This window comes from Mus pahari, chromosome 21, assembly GCF_900095145.1.
Source record: "Mus pahari chromosome 21, PAHARI_EIJ_v1.1, whole genome shotgun sequence".
Lineage (NCBI taxonomy): Eukaryota > Metazoa > Chordata > Mammalia > Rodentia > Muridae > Mus > Mus pahari.
Window position 1 is genome coordinate 2,787,041 of NC_034610.1, and position 13,499 is coordinate 2,800,539.

The 13,499-nt window shown below is 49.1% G+C and overlaps 1 protein-coding gene across 9 annotated transcripts in view; it reads left to right on the forward strand.

The window, feature by feature from the left end:
- The window catches only part of Synj2 (synaptojanin 2), a 92,137-nt gene that overhangs the window by 33,002 nt on the left and 45,636 nt on the right, over positions 1-13,499 (forward strand). For 8 of the 9 annotated variants that reach the window (XM_029533199.1, XM_029533200.1, XM_021221726.2 and 5 more), the window contains exons 3-4: positions 6,814-7,084; positions 10,922-11,147. In XM_029533199.1, the coding sequence (XP_029389059.1) occupies positions 6,814-7,084; positions 10,922-11,147 (497 nt within the window). Of the gene's footprint in view, positions 1-5,876; positions 5,959-6,813; positions 7,085-10,921; positions 11,148-13,499 lie in introns of those variants that run through there. The other variant, XM_029533202.1, reaches the window with a different exon arrangement.

Below are 13,499 nucleotides of genomic sequence, written 5' to 3' on the forward strand. Positions count from 1 at the left end.
AGAAGGCTTGTCTGGAGAGGGCTGTCTGAGTCACTAACCTTCTGAGATTCAGGGCATTCCACATTCTGTAGCAAGTCTTAAAATGGACTGGCCTTGTCAGTCTTTGACTAATTTATTTTAATACTCATACCCAGGAGTGTGTTGGCAAATACTTGGCATCCAGCTATGGGAGTAGGGACTCTGATGTATAGTGTCTGCCAATTTCTTCTGGGTAAATATGCTAGCCAAGGATCGTTTCCGGTTCCCCCATGATGTTGGATGGCACTGCACACACGGACTCTCAGGGGCTGAGGGCCTGGCCATAGTGCAGTACTGAATGTACTGCTTCTGTGCTATGCAAAGGGAAAGGAAGAGGAACTAAAGACCACACCACAGAGGCACACCGCATTTAGATCTGAGCCTGTTAGCAGAGAAAGATTTAAACTCTACTAAGTCCCTGGTGTGTCCCACTGTGAGGGCCAGAGAAGGTAAGGGACTTGTCCAAGTCCCCCAACAAGCCATGGGAGGAACATAGAATCCATAGCCCCAGCTAAGATTGAACTTTAACCTTGCTGTAAGATCCCCACTGGCTTCAGAGCCCTGGATTTAGCCTCCATTGACCACTCCTGAGACCTCGCTGAACATAGATGACTTCTCTTTGCTTCTTGGTATTAGAGAATTGCTCTTCTGGGAAGAAAAGCCCAGGTTCTATAGTCAAAGTGAGCCTAAGGAGAGGTCTTACATGTCTGAGGCAGGTGCAGCCCTCTGATCTTGCTTTGATCCACGATGTGTAGCTCTGTGGCATTGCTAGCCCAGACCAAACTGAGAGACGGGCAGGAGTCAGTGGCCTCCACCAGCTTACTGCTGGGCTCAACGATATACCTTTCCTTAAAGTCTACAGCACATGGAATACAACTAAGGGCTGCTGAACAGGGCTGGGCAGGAGGGAATCAGGACAGTGGGACCAGTCAGGCTCATTGGTGAGCAGGGCCAGTTGAGACCATGGCCCAGCACGGGTTCCAGAGCTCCATGCTCTTCTGTGGCCACAGATGTGCACAGACTCCTATGAAGATCACTCCCAGGTCTCAGCTCTTTCTAGTAGCGGTTGGGTTTAGGAATATGACACCCCCCCCCCCAGGTCTCATCCGCAGTCACCCTTCTTCGTTTTGTAAGTCACTTTTCTCATCCAGCATATGACCGTGCTGTCCTGCTCTGGAGGTGATGAACTAACTCCAGGGTGCCAAACAACCGTGTACTTCACAGCACTGCTGTCAGTATGATTGAAGCCAGCTGTGTCAGTGGCTCAGTACAACTTGTTTCTGAGTCAGGGGCTCCCTGTGTGTTTACTTTTCACCAAATTGAAGAACGTAATTGGATATCGTCTCTCCAGGTTAATAGTAATTTTGCTGATAAATCACTTAAAATTCCTTTCTAGTTCCAACTCTGGATCTTCAAGAATTGAGTGACAGTTCTAAAATTAAACTTTCTATTCCCAACTATTTATTTATGGACACAGATAGTTTTGTACTGTGTTGACATCCAAAAAAAAAAAAAAAAAAATGGAGAACAGGAACAGGGGAACCGGAGAGCTAGCTCAATGATTTAAAAAAGTGTATCCTGCTTTTCTAGGGAGTCCAGATTCCGTTTCCAGAGCCCACATTGGATGGCTCACAACTGGCTGTAATTCTGTGGATACACACACACACACACACACACACACACACACAGCCTTCATTATAATTAGAAATGGTGCAGTCCACTGTCCTTCCATCAATTAATACTATTTAGCATCTTGTTATAAAATGTCTTCACCACGCATCTTTATACTTTATGTTAAAGGGTTGCTAACTGAATGCTTTGTTTCCTTCGAACTGTTTATACTGTTTCACTAGTCTGGGACTACAGATGACTGCAATGATACATCGGGACCTGGTTAGGAAACTGGTTAACTGCTGCATCGTTCATGAGGGAGACCGTGGAGATCTCAGGGCATGGGTGTGCTGTGACAGGGCTAGAAGCTGGAGGGTGGAGGGTGGAAGTACAGCAGAGGGTCCACCTGCTCAGGAAGAGCACTCGGGAGGCCAGCGGCACCCACTGGGCACTGGTCAAGCAGGATCAGAAAGTTTGCCTTTTGAAACTGTCAGTGCCTAGAATATGCTGCCAAATATAATTCTACCAATCGGCTGGGAGAGTCCCTCTGCCCTACCCAGATAGAAGTTGTGGCCAGGCAAGGAGAGAGAAGCTCCTTAAGTACTAGTCCTCCTCGGTGGCTTTTGTAGCCTTCCATGTTGGACGGCAGGAAGGTGGGAACAGCTGCAGGTGGCGCCCTCTAGTGTTACACCTTTTACGAAGGTCTTGACATCGGGACCGGTTCATTCTACAAGTCTTAAAACTAGCCCTTCCCAGCAGCTGCCATTGAAGCTCATGGGCAGGCTTGGGTGTGGTTCCCCCCCCCCCCCGCCCTTGACAACCGCCCATTTATCAGCCCATATATGGGCTCCCAGGCCTTGAGTGTCTGAGACCCTTGGCCCTTAGAGGCTTGTCAGCCCCCTGGAGCTCTTCCTGCGACTACAGTTTCTAGTCTCCGGCCCTCTAGGGCCTGTCCTTTGCTCACAGCCCTCGTCCTCTTAAGCACCGCCTGCCATCTCTGCTATGCCTGCCCCGGCTGCTCTTCCTGTGGGGCAGCTGGCCGCCTTGTTGCTTTTGCGGCTTGGCTAACTAACTACTCAGCTACGGCTGCTGCTTCGTGGCTGCTGGTTCTTACTGTTCCCTAAGAAAAGCCATTTGTTGGATTAGTGTGACAACGCCAAGGGCAGGCAGCGCAGGTTGGTGTCTCTTGGCCCACTCATTAAGTTAGCCAGATTAACCAGTTTACAGAGCCAAGAAGGGGTATTTGGATCAATCAGGCTACACTTCACATGTAAAGGTTTGTGTTTGCACCAGTCACAGCACGCTTTGCATACAAATGAAAGTGTGTTTCTACTGTCCCCTTTGCGCTTATCACCGCAATCCCTTAGCTAGGTTACTGGGAAAGGGCTCTTGTCTCTGGCCTGGGTGGAAGTGACTGCAGTGTCATTTATAATAGTTGTGGTAGCAAAGTAAGTTTGCCATGGACACTTTCCATCTGTCCTGGCCGAGGCTATCTGTGCCCTCAAGAACCAGAGCCACAGCTGTGATTATTGTAGGTTATTTCTTTTTATTTTTTTATTTTTTTTTGTTTTTCGAGACAGGGTTTCTCTGTATAGCCCTGGCTGTCCTGGAACTCACTTTGTAGACCAGGCTGGCCTCGAACTCAGAAATCCGCCTGCCTCTACCTCCCGAGTGCTGGGATTAAAGGCCTGCGCCACCACGCCCGTCTGTAGGTTTTTTTTAATTAATTTATTTTTTTAATGTATTTACATTTCAAGTGTTATCCCTTTACCCGGATACTGCCCTCTCCCACCCCACCCCACCCCACTCCTGGAACTTCCCTGTCCCATCTCCCCTCCCCCTGCTTCTATGAGGGTGTTCCTCCACCCACCTACCTACACTGGAGCATCTATGGAGCCTTCATAGGACCAAGGACCTCTCCTCCCATTGACAGCCGACAAGGCCATCCTCTGCTACATATGCGGCTGGAGCCATGGGTCCCTCCATGTGTACTCCTTGGTTGGTGGCTTAGTCCCTGGGAGCTCTGGGGGTATGATTGGTTGATATTGTTGTTTTTCCTACGGGTTTGCAAACCCCTTCAGCTCCTTCAGTCCTTTCTCTAACTCCTCCATTGGGAACCTCACACTCAGTCCAATGGTTGGCTGCGAGCACCCAACTCTATATTTGTAAGGCTCCGGCAGAGCCTCTCGGGAGACAGCTATGCCGGGCTCCTTTCAGCAAGCACTTGTTAGCATCCACTGTAGTGTTGGAGCTTGGTGAGTTGTTGTTTTGTTTTTGTTTTGTTTTTTAATTTTTTAAAGGCATCTGTGAAGTCTTCAACACAGCTGGCGATAGCACAAGGATAATCCACCAGCTGTTTGAATCTTTTTGCTCAAAGCAAAGCAACAACAGTAACAGAGCCCAACAGCTGCCAATGAGAGTCAGATCACCCACCCCCCCCCAATGCCCTTACCTATTTATAGGAAAATAAATGCCAGGACTCTTACAAGAAAAACTTTAAAAAATAACTTATTAGCATTAATTATGATTTTGAAAGATTTTTAACAGTGCTTAGCACCTGCCCAGGGCCCAATCCTCCATCTCAATACTGCTTTTAAGCTGTAGGTAAAAACTTGCGTGTGCATTTTTAAATAGGCAAAGAGTACTGTGTTGGTCTGTTTTGGCCGCCATAGCAAAGTTCCAGAGACAAGAGCAGTGGTTCACAAACATCGCATGAATCTGTTCTATAGTCCAAGAGCAAGATTCCAAAAGGCCAGGGGCAGGCAGACCTCAGACTTAAAGGAAATCCCATGTATTGTGCCTGGGTCATGATTCAGCTCCCCTGGGACATTTTTGTGTGGGATGACAATGGTGACACTCGGCAGCAGTGTTGTTGGGCCCATTGGCACTGCTGCTTGTCAGCAGCATGGGGATTTCCAGCTGTGGAGCCAGACTTAGCCTAAATAATATGCCCAAATGGTATAGCCAGACGGTGCGTTCAGATGATCCCAGCTCCCCTACTCAGTCACCCCTGGCTTCTTAGCCTCCACTTGCCTCCTTCTCCCTCTCTATAAAGTGGGCTGACATTAGTGGGTGTAGATTACAACAAAGTCACCGTTTGTACGGTGCCTGTGCATGAAGCATTGTCCTGTGTTTCCACCATATTGGGTATTTGTCTCTGCGGTACCTGTACTTCCTGAAGCCCTCCCTTAGCTGGTGACTCTCTCGTTCTCTATAAGCTCCTCTCCCCTCCTTATCCTCTCCGCTTTCATTGAGCCCCAAGCCCAGATCATGGGTCCTGTCTTGGCCCTGCCAGGGGGCTTCACTAGATCCTGCTTTTCTCCAGTACTAAACCCAACGGTTCAGGCAGCCAGGAGCCAGGGCTGTGGATGGTCTGCAGCCCCACTGAAACTCACCTGTCCTCCTGGGAAGAGCTCAGCCCTGGCTGCTTCAACAGCCCAGCAGAACTCTCTGGGCTGTCTCACCGTGGCTTCCTGGGGATACATGTGTCAAGCTAATATCTGGCCCTGTGGACAGCCTTCCTCCCCACAGTGCATCAGCCAGCGTGGATGAGCTGTGACCTACTTACTCAGCAATGGCTCTTTAATAAAAGCCAGTTGCCCATCCCTGGAGCGGCAGTCTCCCTGTGACGCGTTAGAAGGCCAGCCTGCTGGAGGTAGTGGATGGTAGGATTAGATGCCTTTGTGGTCTTTTACAAAAGCGTGAGGAGACAGAGCATGGCAGAAAGCATCACTCGGGCCAGCGAGAGGCTGTTGGCCATTTGGAATAAACCTTGCTGGGACCCTTAGACCTCAGCAGGGTGAGGAGAAGACCCTGATAGATCCAGGTCCATCCCAGGGGATGCTGGGAAGCTTTAGATACTGCATCTTGGAAGAGCAGGACCAGCTTCCTGGAGGAAGTGCTGCCCATGGACCTGAGGGGTGGGGGTAATTTACCCAGTGAGGGAAGGAGAACTCACTGTATCCTAGAATGTAGAAAGACCCGAAGCTCTTCCTTCCACCCTGCCAGGAAAGAGAGCCGAGGCTGGGAAGTCAGATGGAAGGAGCCCTGTGTTGGGCAGATGGTAGCGGAACCTTTATCCAAGTGGGAGGACATCTCCTATAAAAACTAGAGCGAGTGTAAGAATGTGTGGGACATTGTGGAGCAGCAGAACACAGCCCTGGAGAGCAGCTGCCTGGGAGCAGCCCTCATATGGGGCGGGGATACAATATGGGGCATGGTACACAGTAGAAAGGGTTCAGTGGGAGCCACAGAGGGAGCCGAGCAAGGACATCTGCTATCAGCCGTGTTTGAGAAGGCCGTACCTGCTATAGCTATGAGGGAGCCCAGGTGAGGGATGGGTGTGGGGGGAGCCAAGGAGGATGGAGGGCATGGATTTGGAAGAGGATTGTGGTCAGGAAGGGAAGAAGGCTAAAAGGCTTGTGCAGGCAGTCTAGAAGGTAGATGACTGGAACCCTTAGCCTTTCCTTTCATCCTATCAGGATGGAGCTGATGGAGAGGTGAGCTAGGAAAGGAGAGAGCTGGGGGGGGGGGAGCGCAAAGCCTTCACATCAGAATCACCCTTAGGGTCTATTAGAGCACAGCCTATTTTTCTGGGCTGAGGAAGGTGTGTGTGGCTCCAGTGCTCCTGCTTGGGGTACAGGCTGGGTAGCTGGGCAGACCACCCTAGGCCCAGGGGGCAGGAGTTAGGAAGGCCCTCCCCTGAAAGAGTCCGATGCAGATATTTGCCCCCAACCAATGGTCAGAAGAAGCAGCTGACCCCTGCTGGTGAATTAGGGAAGGCTGAAAGAAGCTGAGGAGAAGGGCGATCCTGTAGGAGGACCAGCAGTCTCAATTATTCTGGACCCCTGACATCTCTCAAACACCAAACAGGCAGCATACAGCAGCTGATAGGAGGCCCCCAACACACATACAGCAGAGGACTTCCGGGTCTGTGTTCATTCAGACATGATGCACCTAACCCTCAAGAGACTGGAGGCCCCAGGGAGTTTAGAGGGTGGGGAGGAGGTACGGAATGTAGAACAGTTGGAGGGTGGATTGGGGAGGGGAATAAAATATGGAATGTAAAAAAATTAATTAATTTTTTTTAAAAAAGGCCCTTCTATTAGGGTAAGGTGTAACACTGGGATGCAGCCTGCTCAGGTTCCATAATTCTTCATCTTTTCTGTCTGATGTCCCTTCTAGGTGGCGTCCCCTTGAGCTTTCTGGTGTTGGTGACAGGCTGCATGTCAGTGGGCAGAATTCCAGATGCAGAGATCTACAAAATCACTGCCACTGAGTTGTACCCCCTTCAGGAAGAGGCCAAGGAAGAGGACCGCCTGCCTGCCTTGAAGAAAATCCTGAGCTCAGGGGTGTTTTATTTCGCATGGCCCAATGATGGCGCCTGCTTCGATCTGACCATCAGGGCTCAGAAACAGGGTGATGACAGCTCTGAATGGGGGACCTCCTTCTTCTGGTAAGGGACTGGGGTCACAGGGCAGATTCTGGACAACATCTGAGCTGTTGCCTTGCATCTTGCCCAGGGTTCTGGGTCAGCTGTGGCATGGCATTGAGAACCACACTTGCATTCTCTACAGTGAGGGAAGACATGTAACTCAGCATCCCCGCCCTGTGGATTTAACTCCAGGGATGTAGTCATGTGGTCCCAGGCAGGTCAGAAAAGAAACTGTTCCCTGAATAGAGTGTTGGGGCTTCACCTGCTCAGGTCCCCAGAGTGGTCCTCTCCTCGGACTCTCTGGGCATGAAAGAAACAGGCAGAATCGATGTGATGGGAGTCCTGCTGCTGTATCCAAGCAACGCCTGTCTTTTAAGGCTTTGGTCCAAGAAGTTCCCTGTGGAGCCATGCCAGTTTCCCAGGCAGACACAGACACAGAAACACACACAGACACACACAGATACACACACAGAGACACACACAGATACACACACAGACACACATATCCAGATACACACAGACACAGACATACACACAGACACACACACACAGAGAGACACACAGTCACACAAACACACACACAGACATACACACAGTCACACAAACACAGACACACACACAGTCACACAAACACAGACACACACACACAGACATACACACAGACACACACACACAGTCACACAAACACACACACAGACATACACACAGTCACACACACAGACACACACACAGACACACACACAGACACACACATAGACACACACACAGACACAGAGACACAGACACAGATACACACACACACACACACACATACACACAGACAGACACAGACACACAGAGGCTAGTCCTTCCTTGGTACCTGCCTTGCTGCAATTGCCCGCAGGAACCAGTAAAGGTTCCCGTGGTAGGGTAAGGGTCCTTTCTGTAGGGCTCCAGCTCCCTGTTCTAAATTCATCACTTCTGTTGATATCAACCCTCATTACATCCCCACATTCATCCCTAGCCCCTGCCTCGACATTCTCCCGGGTCCTCTTCAGTTTATGTGGTTAGGTTTTGGACACTGAAATCCCTGTGGCGATGCATGCTCTAATAGAGCAGGTGGGCACGGACTCTGAGACTTCTCCTAGAAGTCTAGGTTTGGATTTGGGAAGAGGAAGTATCTGTGGAATGTGCCAGGCGGGTAGGAACCCACCCAAGGGTCCCTGTTTGAGACCCACGAAACTGACCACCTCTGAGTCAGCAGGCAGTGTGGCCACAGCCAGATCACCTAACCATTGTGCTATGCTGAGGTCCGGAAGCCATGGCAGGAGGCCGAGGGGGTCCATGGAGGATGCAGCTGGTGAGAAGGAGGACAGCATCAGGGTCATCCTTCCTCAGTGGCTGTCACTTCCTCATGTTCTGGGAGCCTGGCAGGAAGCACAAAGCTGCTATTCCTTATAGATTTGAATCTCTTCTTCCTGGATCTGAATTGCCCTCCCCAGAGTCCCTAAAGTAAATCCATCAGAGCTGTCTGGTCGATAGAGGCTCCTCCCCATGGGCCCAGTGGCATAGTGGCATGACCAGAAGACCATTTAATGTATGTTACTAAAAGAGTTTATTGTCTGACGTTCTGAGAGCGGCACTGAAGCAGCCTGTCTGTGAGGTCTTCCTTCCTAGCCAGTTTCACAGGGAGCAGCAGGACCGCACCTGTGAGAACCCAGTGGATGGGCAGGGCTCCCATGGCTGGGTGGGGATGGTGGGGTGGCGGTGGGCACGTTCGTTCGCAGAAACTTGACTGAGGGCAAGGGCTTTGAGAAGCCTAGATCTTCCCCTTGCTACATCCCCAGGGATCTGAGCTCAAGGGCAGGAATCAGCTTCTTTTTTAAACAAATAGGCCATTGTGACCTAGATTCGTTCCAGATCTTGCAAGAGAAAATCCCCTGGTGACCAGCTGTAGACTGGCCCTGTTGGAGCCTCCTGAGTATAGGGGAGGCTGGTGGGCGGGGGATGGGAGGACAGCATGACCCCGTGCAACTGTAGGGGGGCTTTCAACTAGGAGGGCTGAGGCTGGGGCATGGTAGTGATAGGGGACTCACCTAGCGTAAAGAAAGCCCTACAGCCAGTCAGTCAAGGAATCCATCAATAAGTAAAACTAAGATTCAAGCTTTAGAACTGCACACTTGCCAGTCCCGTGGTCTTGGGTAAGTATCTTACTTCTTTGTGTCTCAGTTTTATAAATGGAATGTCTGATAATAATGACCCCTTCACATGGAGTCGCCGCAGGGATGGGTTAAACCAGCCCATGCCCATGCTTTAGGCATGGTGCTTTGTGTACTTTTGCATGTGGCACGGATTCCAAAGCCCGGAAAAATCTGCAGGGTGTGGAGAGGAAATGATTTCCAGAGCTTCTATCGATTTTATTTTCATCTAATCCCTTTTCACTTAATTTCGATTTTTAAAATAATGGTTTCTTTATACTCATTCACTGTATGTGTAGGTGTATGTGCAGTTACATGAGCGTATGCATATTTAATACAATTTTTTACATAATTTATCCTTGCCTATTATTATTACTTAATCAAAACATAAGTAGGTTTGTTTGTTTACTTATATTTTTTGAGACAGGTTTGTTTGTTTACTTAAGTTTTTTTTCTTGGTGTACCTCTGGTTGACCTGGAATTCACTCTGTAGTCCAGGCTGGCCTCTCACGCTTCTGCCTCCTGAATGCTGGCATTAAAGGTGTATGCAGCACCACCAAACTAAAATATGATCATTTTTTAAAGATTTATTTTTAATTATGCGTGTGCCTGTGTGTCTGCGCACATGAGTACAATTGCCCACAGAAGCCAGAAGAGGGGGGAGTTGGGTGCCCAGGAGCTAGAATTACAGGTGGTTGTGAGTTTTATCATGTGTGTGCCAAAGCAGTACAAGCCCTTAACGACTGAGCAGGGTCTCCAGACCCAATGGTAAATTTTTTATTCTTAAAAAAAGGTATGGCAGACATAGGTCTAAATAAGGCTTCCTTTCCAGCTTTGTTCCCTTGGTCCCTTGCTGTCATCTGTAAGGAAGGGACTACTGGCCCTGTCTTTTAGTCTCTGAAGCACAGGACTTTCTGAGTCTGTATGTCCCAACTGAAGGGCCAACTGGAAGAGCAGTCAGTGTTTGCCTCTGTTGAGTGATAATTCTTCCTGGGAGACATGACAAAATATCTCTTAGATAAGGAACTCACAACAACCAGAAATAATAACACAGTCAGAGTACAAGTGGATGAACCACTGAGCTTTTTTGGGTTGTTTACAGTAGTGTAGGATAGAGTTTACTTAGAGAGGCGTGAACAACTCAAAGGCAGCTGTATTATAGGATGCCTGCTCCACCGTGGGTGAGAACTTAGGAATGCTAGAGCCTTGTAGCTCCCTGCAATACTTGCAGGCATGTCAGAGTCTCCTTTCCTTAGCTGTCCTTGCTGGTTGTATAACCTTAAGATGGGAAGGGATCTGTTAAGTTTCAGGGACTTCCTGAGATTTGTGAATTGTTTACTCCTGGAATGTTATGGGGCATCTGTTGAGTACTTTCTGAGTTTTAAAGAGCCTCCCTTCAGAACTTTCTGAGTCTTTATGAGTCTCCCCCGCCCCCCCCCCCCACCCCCCAACCCTTTTTTTTTTTTTTTTTTTTTTTTTTTTTTTTTGGTTTTTCGAGACAGGGTTTCTCTGTATAGCCCCCCCCCCCCCCCCAGGATAGAATGTTTCCATTGAGATGGAATTGCATGTAACAGCCTAGTGGAACACTGGGCCTGGGGAAAGTTCCTTAGTACTTGGCTCTGAGTACAGCATTTGTAGAGCCTGGTAGGGTGACCCAAAGGTGTCACCTGCTATTTTGCAGGAACCAGCTACTGCATGTGCCTCTGCGGCAGCACCAGGTGAACTGTCATGACTGGTTGCTGAAAGTCATCTGTGGGGTGGTGACCATCCGGACAGTATATGCCTCCCACAAGCAGGCCAAGGCGTGTCTCATCTCTCGCATCAGCTGTGAACGCGCAGGTGCTCGCTTCCTCACCCGTGGTGTGAACGACGATGGCCACGTGTCCAACTTTGTGGAGACAGAGCAGGTAAGTACCCAGGGCCCGACCCTGACACAGAGTGACTCAGAGTATCAATGTATCTTACAAATGCATGTTTTCTACCATGAGTGTCAGAGGCTCTGATTTGTGTGAGCAGTTCTTTTGACTGTGACTTCTTCCTGTCCGTGCAAAATTAGAGGACAGTTTGGAACTTGCCTCTGGCTTGTATGGTCTGTCGTTTTGTTTCATGACTCATTCTGAAAAGACAGTACTTACTTATGTGTATATGTGTACATGGATGCATTTGAAAGCCTGAGGAGCTCCAGCTGAGTGTAGAGCTCACCGACTTGACAAGAATGACCGTCCTTCAAGCCCTAGTGATACTCTTGCCTTTACAGGGTTACAAGTATGTGCCTTTGAATAGGCTGGCTTTTACGTAGGACCTCGGGATTGAACTCGGATCTTTGGGCTTATGTGGAAAGCCCTTTATCTACTGAGCCATCTTCCTAGCCCTTCTAATGTATTTTAAGCAAAAGGGACTCAAGAAAGGACACCATAGCTGAAAGAGTGCCAGCTGCTCAGGCCAATAGGGGTTGGGAACCTTTTCAGGATGAATAAAGAATTCAATAGAATAACAGTAGAAGAAACTTATTTAAAAAAAAAAAACTACATCAGCTAAAGCTTCATTCTGGAAGGATCCTTGGGGACATGATCATGTGTGACAGCAGTTGCTGTCAGCCCCTATGGAGAAGGGCCATTTGTAATACCTCCCTAGGTTCTTTCCTGGCTTCTGCTCTCATCCTGGATGTTAAAGTCCTTACCTCCTGGAAGATGCTGTCTCCCATCTGTTGTTTTTTTTGCTCTGACTTGCTCCCTGAAGGGTAGTGCCACCTTGCAGAATAGCACCTGAGATCAGCTTCGAGGAAGGAAAGCTACACACAGGGAGGGGAGCACAGGTCCTCTCTGGGCCACAGGCACCCTGTGTGTTCCTGCAGGCGCAGCTTAACACACACAGTGTGGCTGTAAGAGGTACCCTTCCAGGGCACCAGTTGAATTCAGCACAAGTATGTGCGTCTCCCCCTCCAACACACGAGCACACATGCTCATTTAACAACGGCTCAAACCCTTGTGGCAGCCCAGTTTGCAGGAGCACTGTCATCTCTCAGAGGTGCAAAGATGGAGGTTCCTCATGGGAGTCAAAGGGAAGATGGAGCAGGAGCCCTCAAAAGATCTGTGGGTACAATTACTATCTCAGGGGAGGGTTGCTTGCCCTCCTGAATGTTGACAATGCTATTAAATAACTATCGGTTGAAAAAGGAGAGAATACTTATTCCCACTGTGAAAGCCATTTTCACATTTTTTTGCTCTTGTCTGCACAGTGACGAAGACTTCCAAGGCCGTGTCCACCTTCTTTACCTCAACACCTTTATCTGGTATCACTGCCCCTCGCCCTCAGTATTCTGATCTGGGACAGAGTTCTGGTGTTTCTGTTTTGCCAGTCATGAGAAGGTCAAGACACCACAGGTAGAAAGCAAGGTTGATATTGCATGGCTCCCACAAAGCCTGAACTTGGTACCAGAACCAGATTCCAGAGATCATCTTTGGGTCAAGAAGGAATCTCCTGAACCCAGTATGAGGGAAGAGGACCAATTTTTGGTCCTGGTGGTGGTAGTTCCCAAATGTTTAGTTTTTAACCAGTTTGGAAACACTATGGTCTTCTATCATACCTTATAAAATAGGTCTTTAGGGTAACAACTGCCCTGTCCTATAAGATGGACCTTTTGAGATGACGCTGTGCGTTTCCTGGGACTGCTGTAATAAAGCGCCACACACTGGGTGGTTCAAACAACGGGCGTTTGTTCTTCCCATACTGGAGGCTGGCCAGCTAAGATCAAGGTCAACAGCCCTTCCATAGTCTCTTGAAAAAAATCCCTCTGGGAGGATCTGTCCTTTCGTCTCCCAGCTTCTGTAGCTCACAGGCCACCATCCAGTCCCCATCATACTGAATCAAAGGGCTCACTCAGCTTCCTCCAGGGTGGGCTCACTTATCTAATTATAAGAGCAGAGGCCCTTTAACCAAACAAGGTCACAACTGGAAATGCAGGAGGTTGGGACTCTAACGTTCTGTTTTGGAAGGGGCGGTGCTTTGACTGCAGGGAAGTGTCCCTGTGCTATCTGTTTGTCTAACACTGCCAGCATTGCCTCAGGCTGGGGCCTTTGCTCTGGTCACATCATACAGGGTACCTGGTGACACGTATGTCCTGTTATCCCATGCTACTTGTTACTGCTCAAGATCAAGAACCCTATCCCCCATCTCCCAGATTTCCACTTTGGGGCAGCCCACCCAAGTAGGCTTTAGAGATTAAAAACAGTCTACCCCAGCTGGGCGTGGTGGTGCGC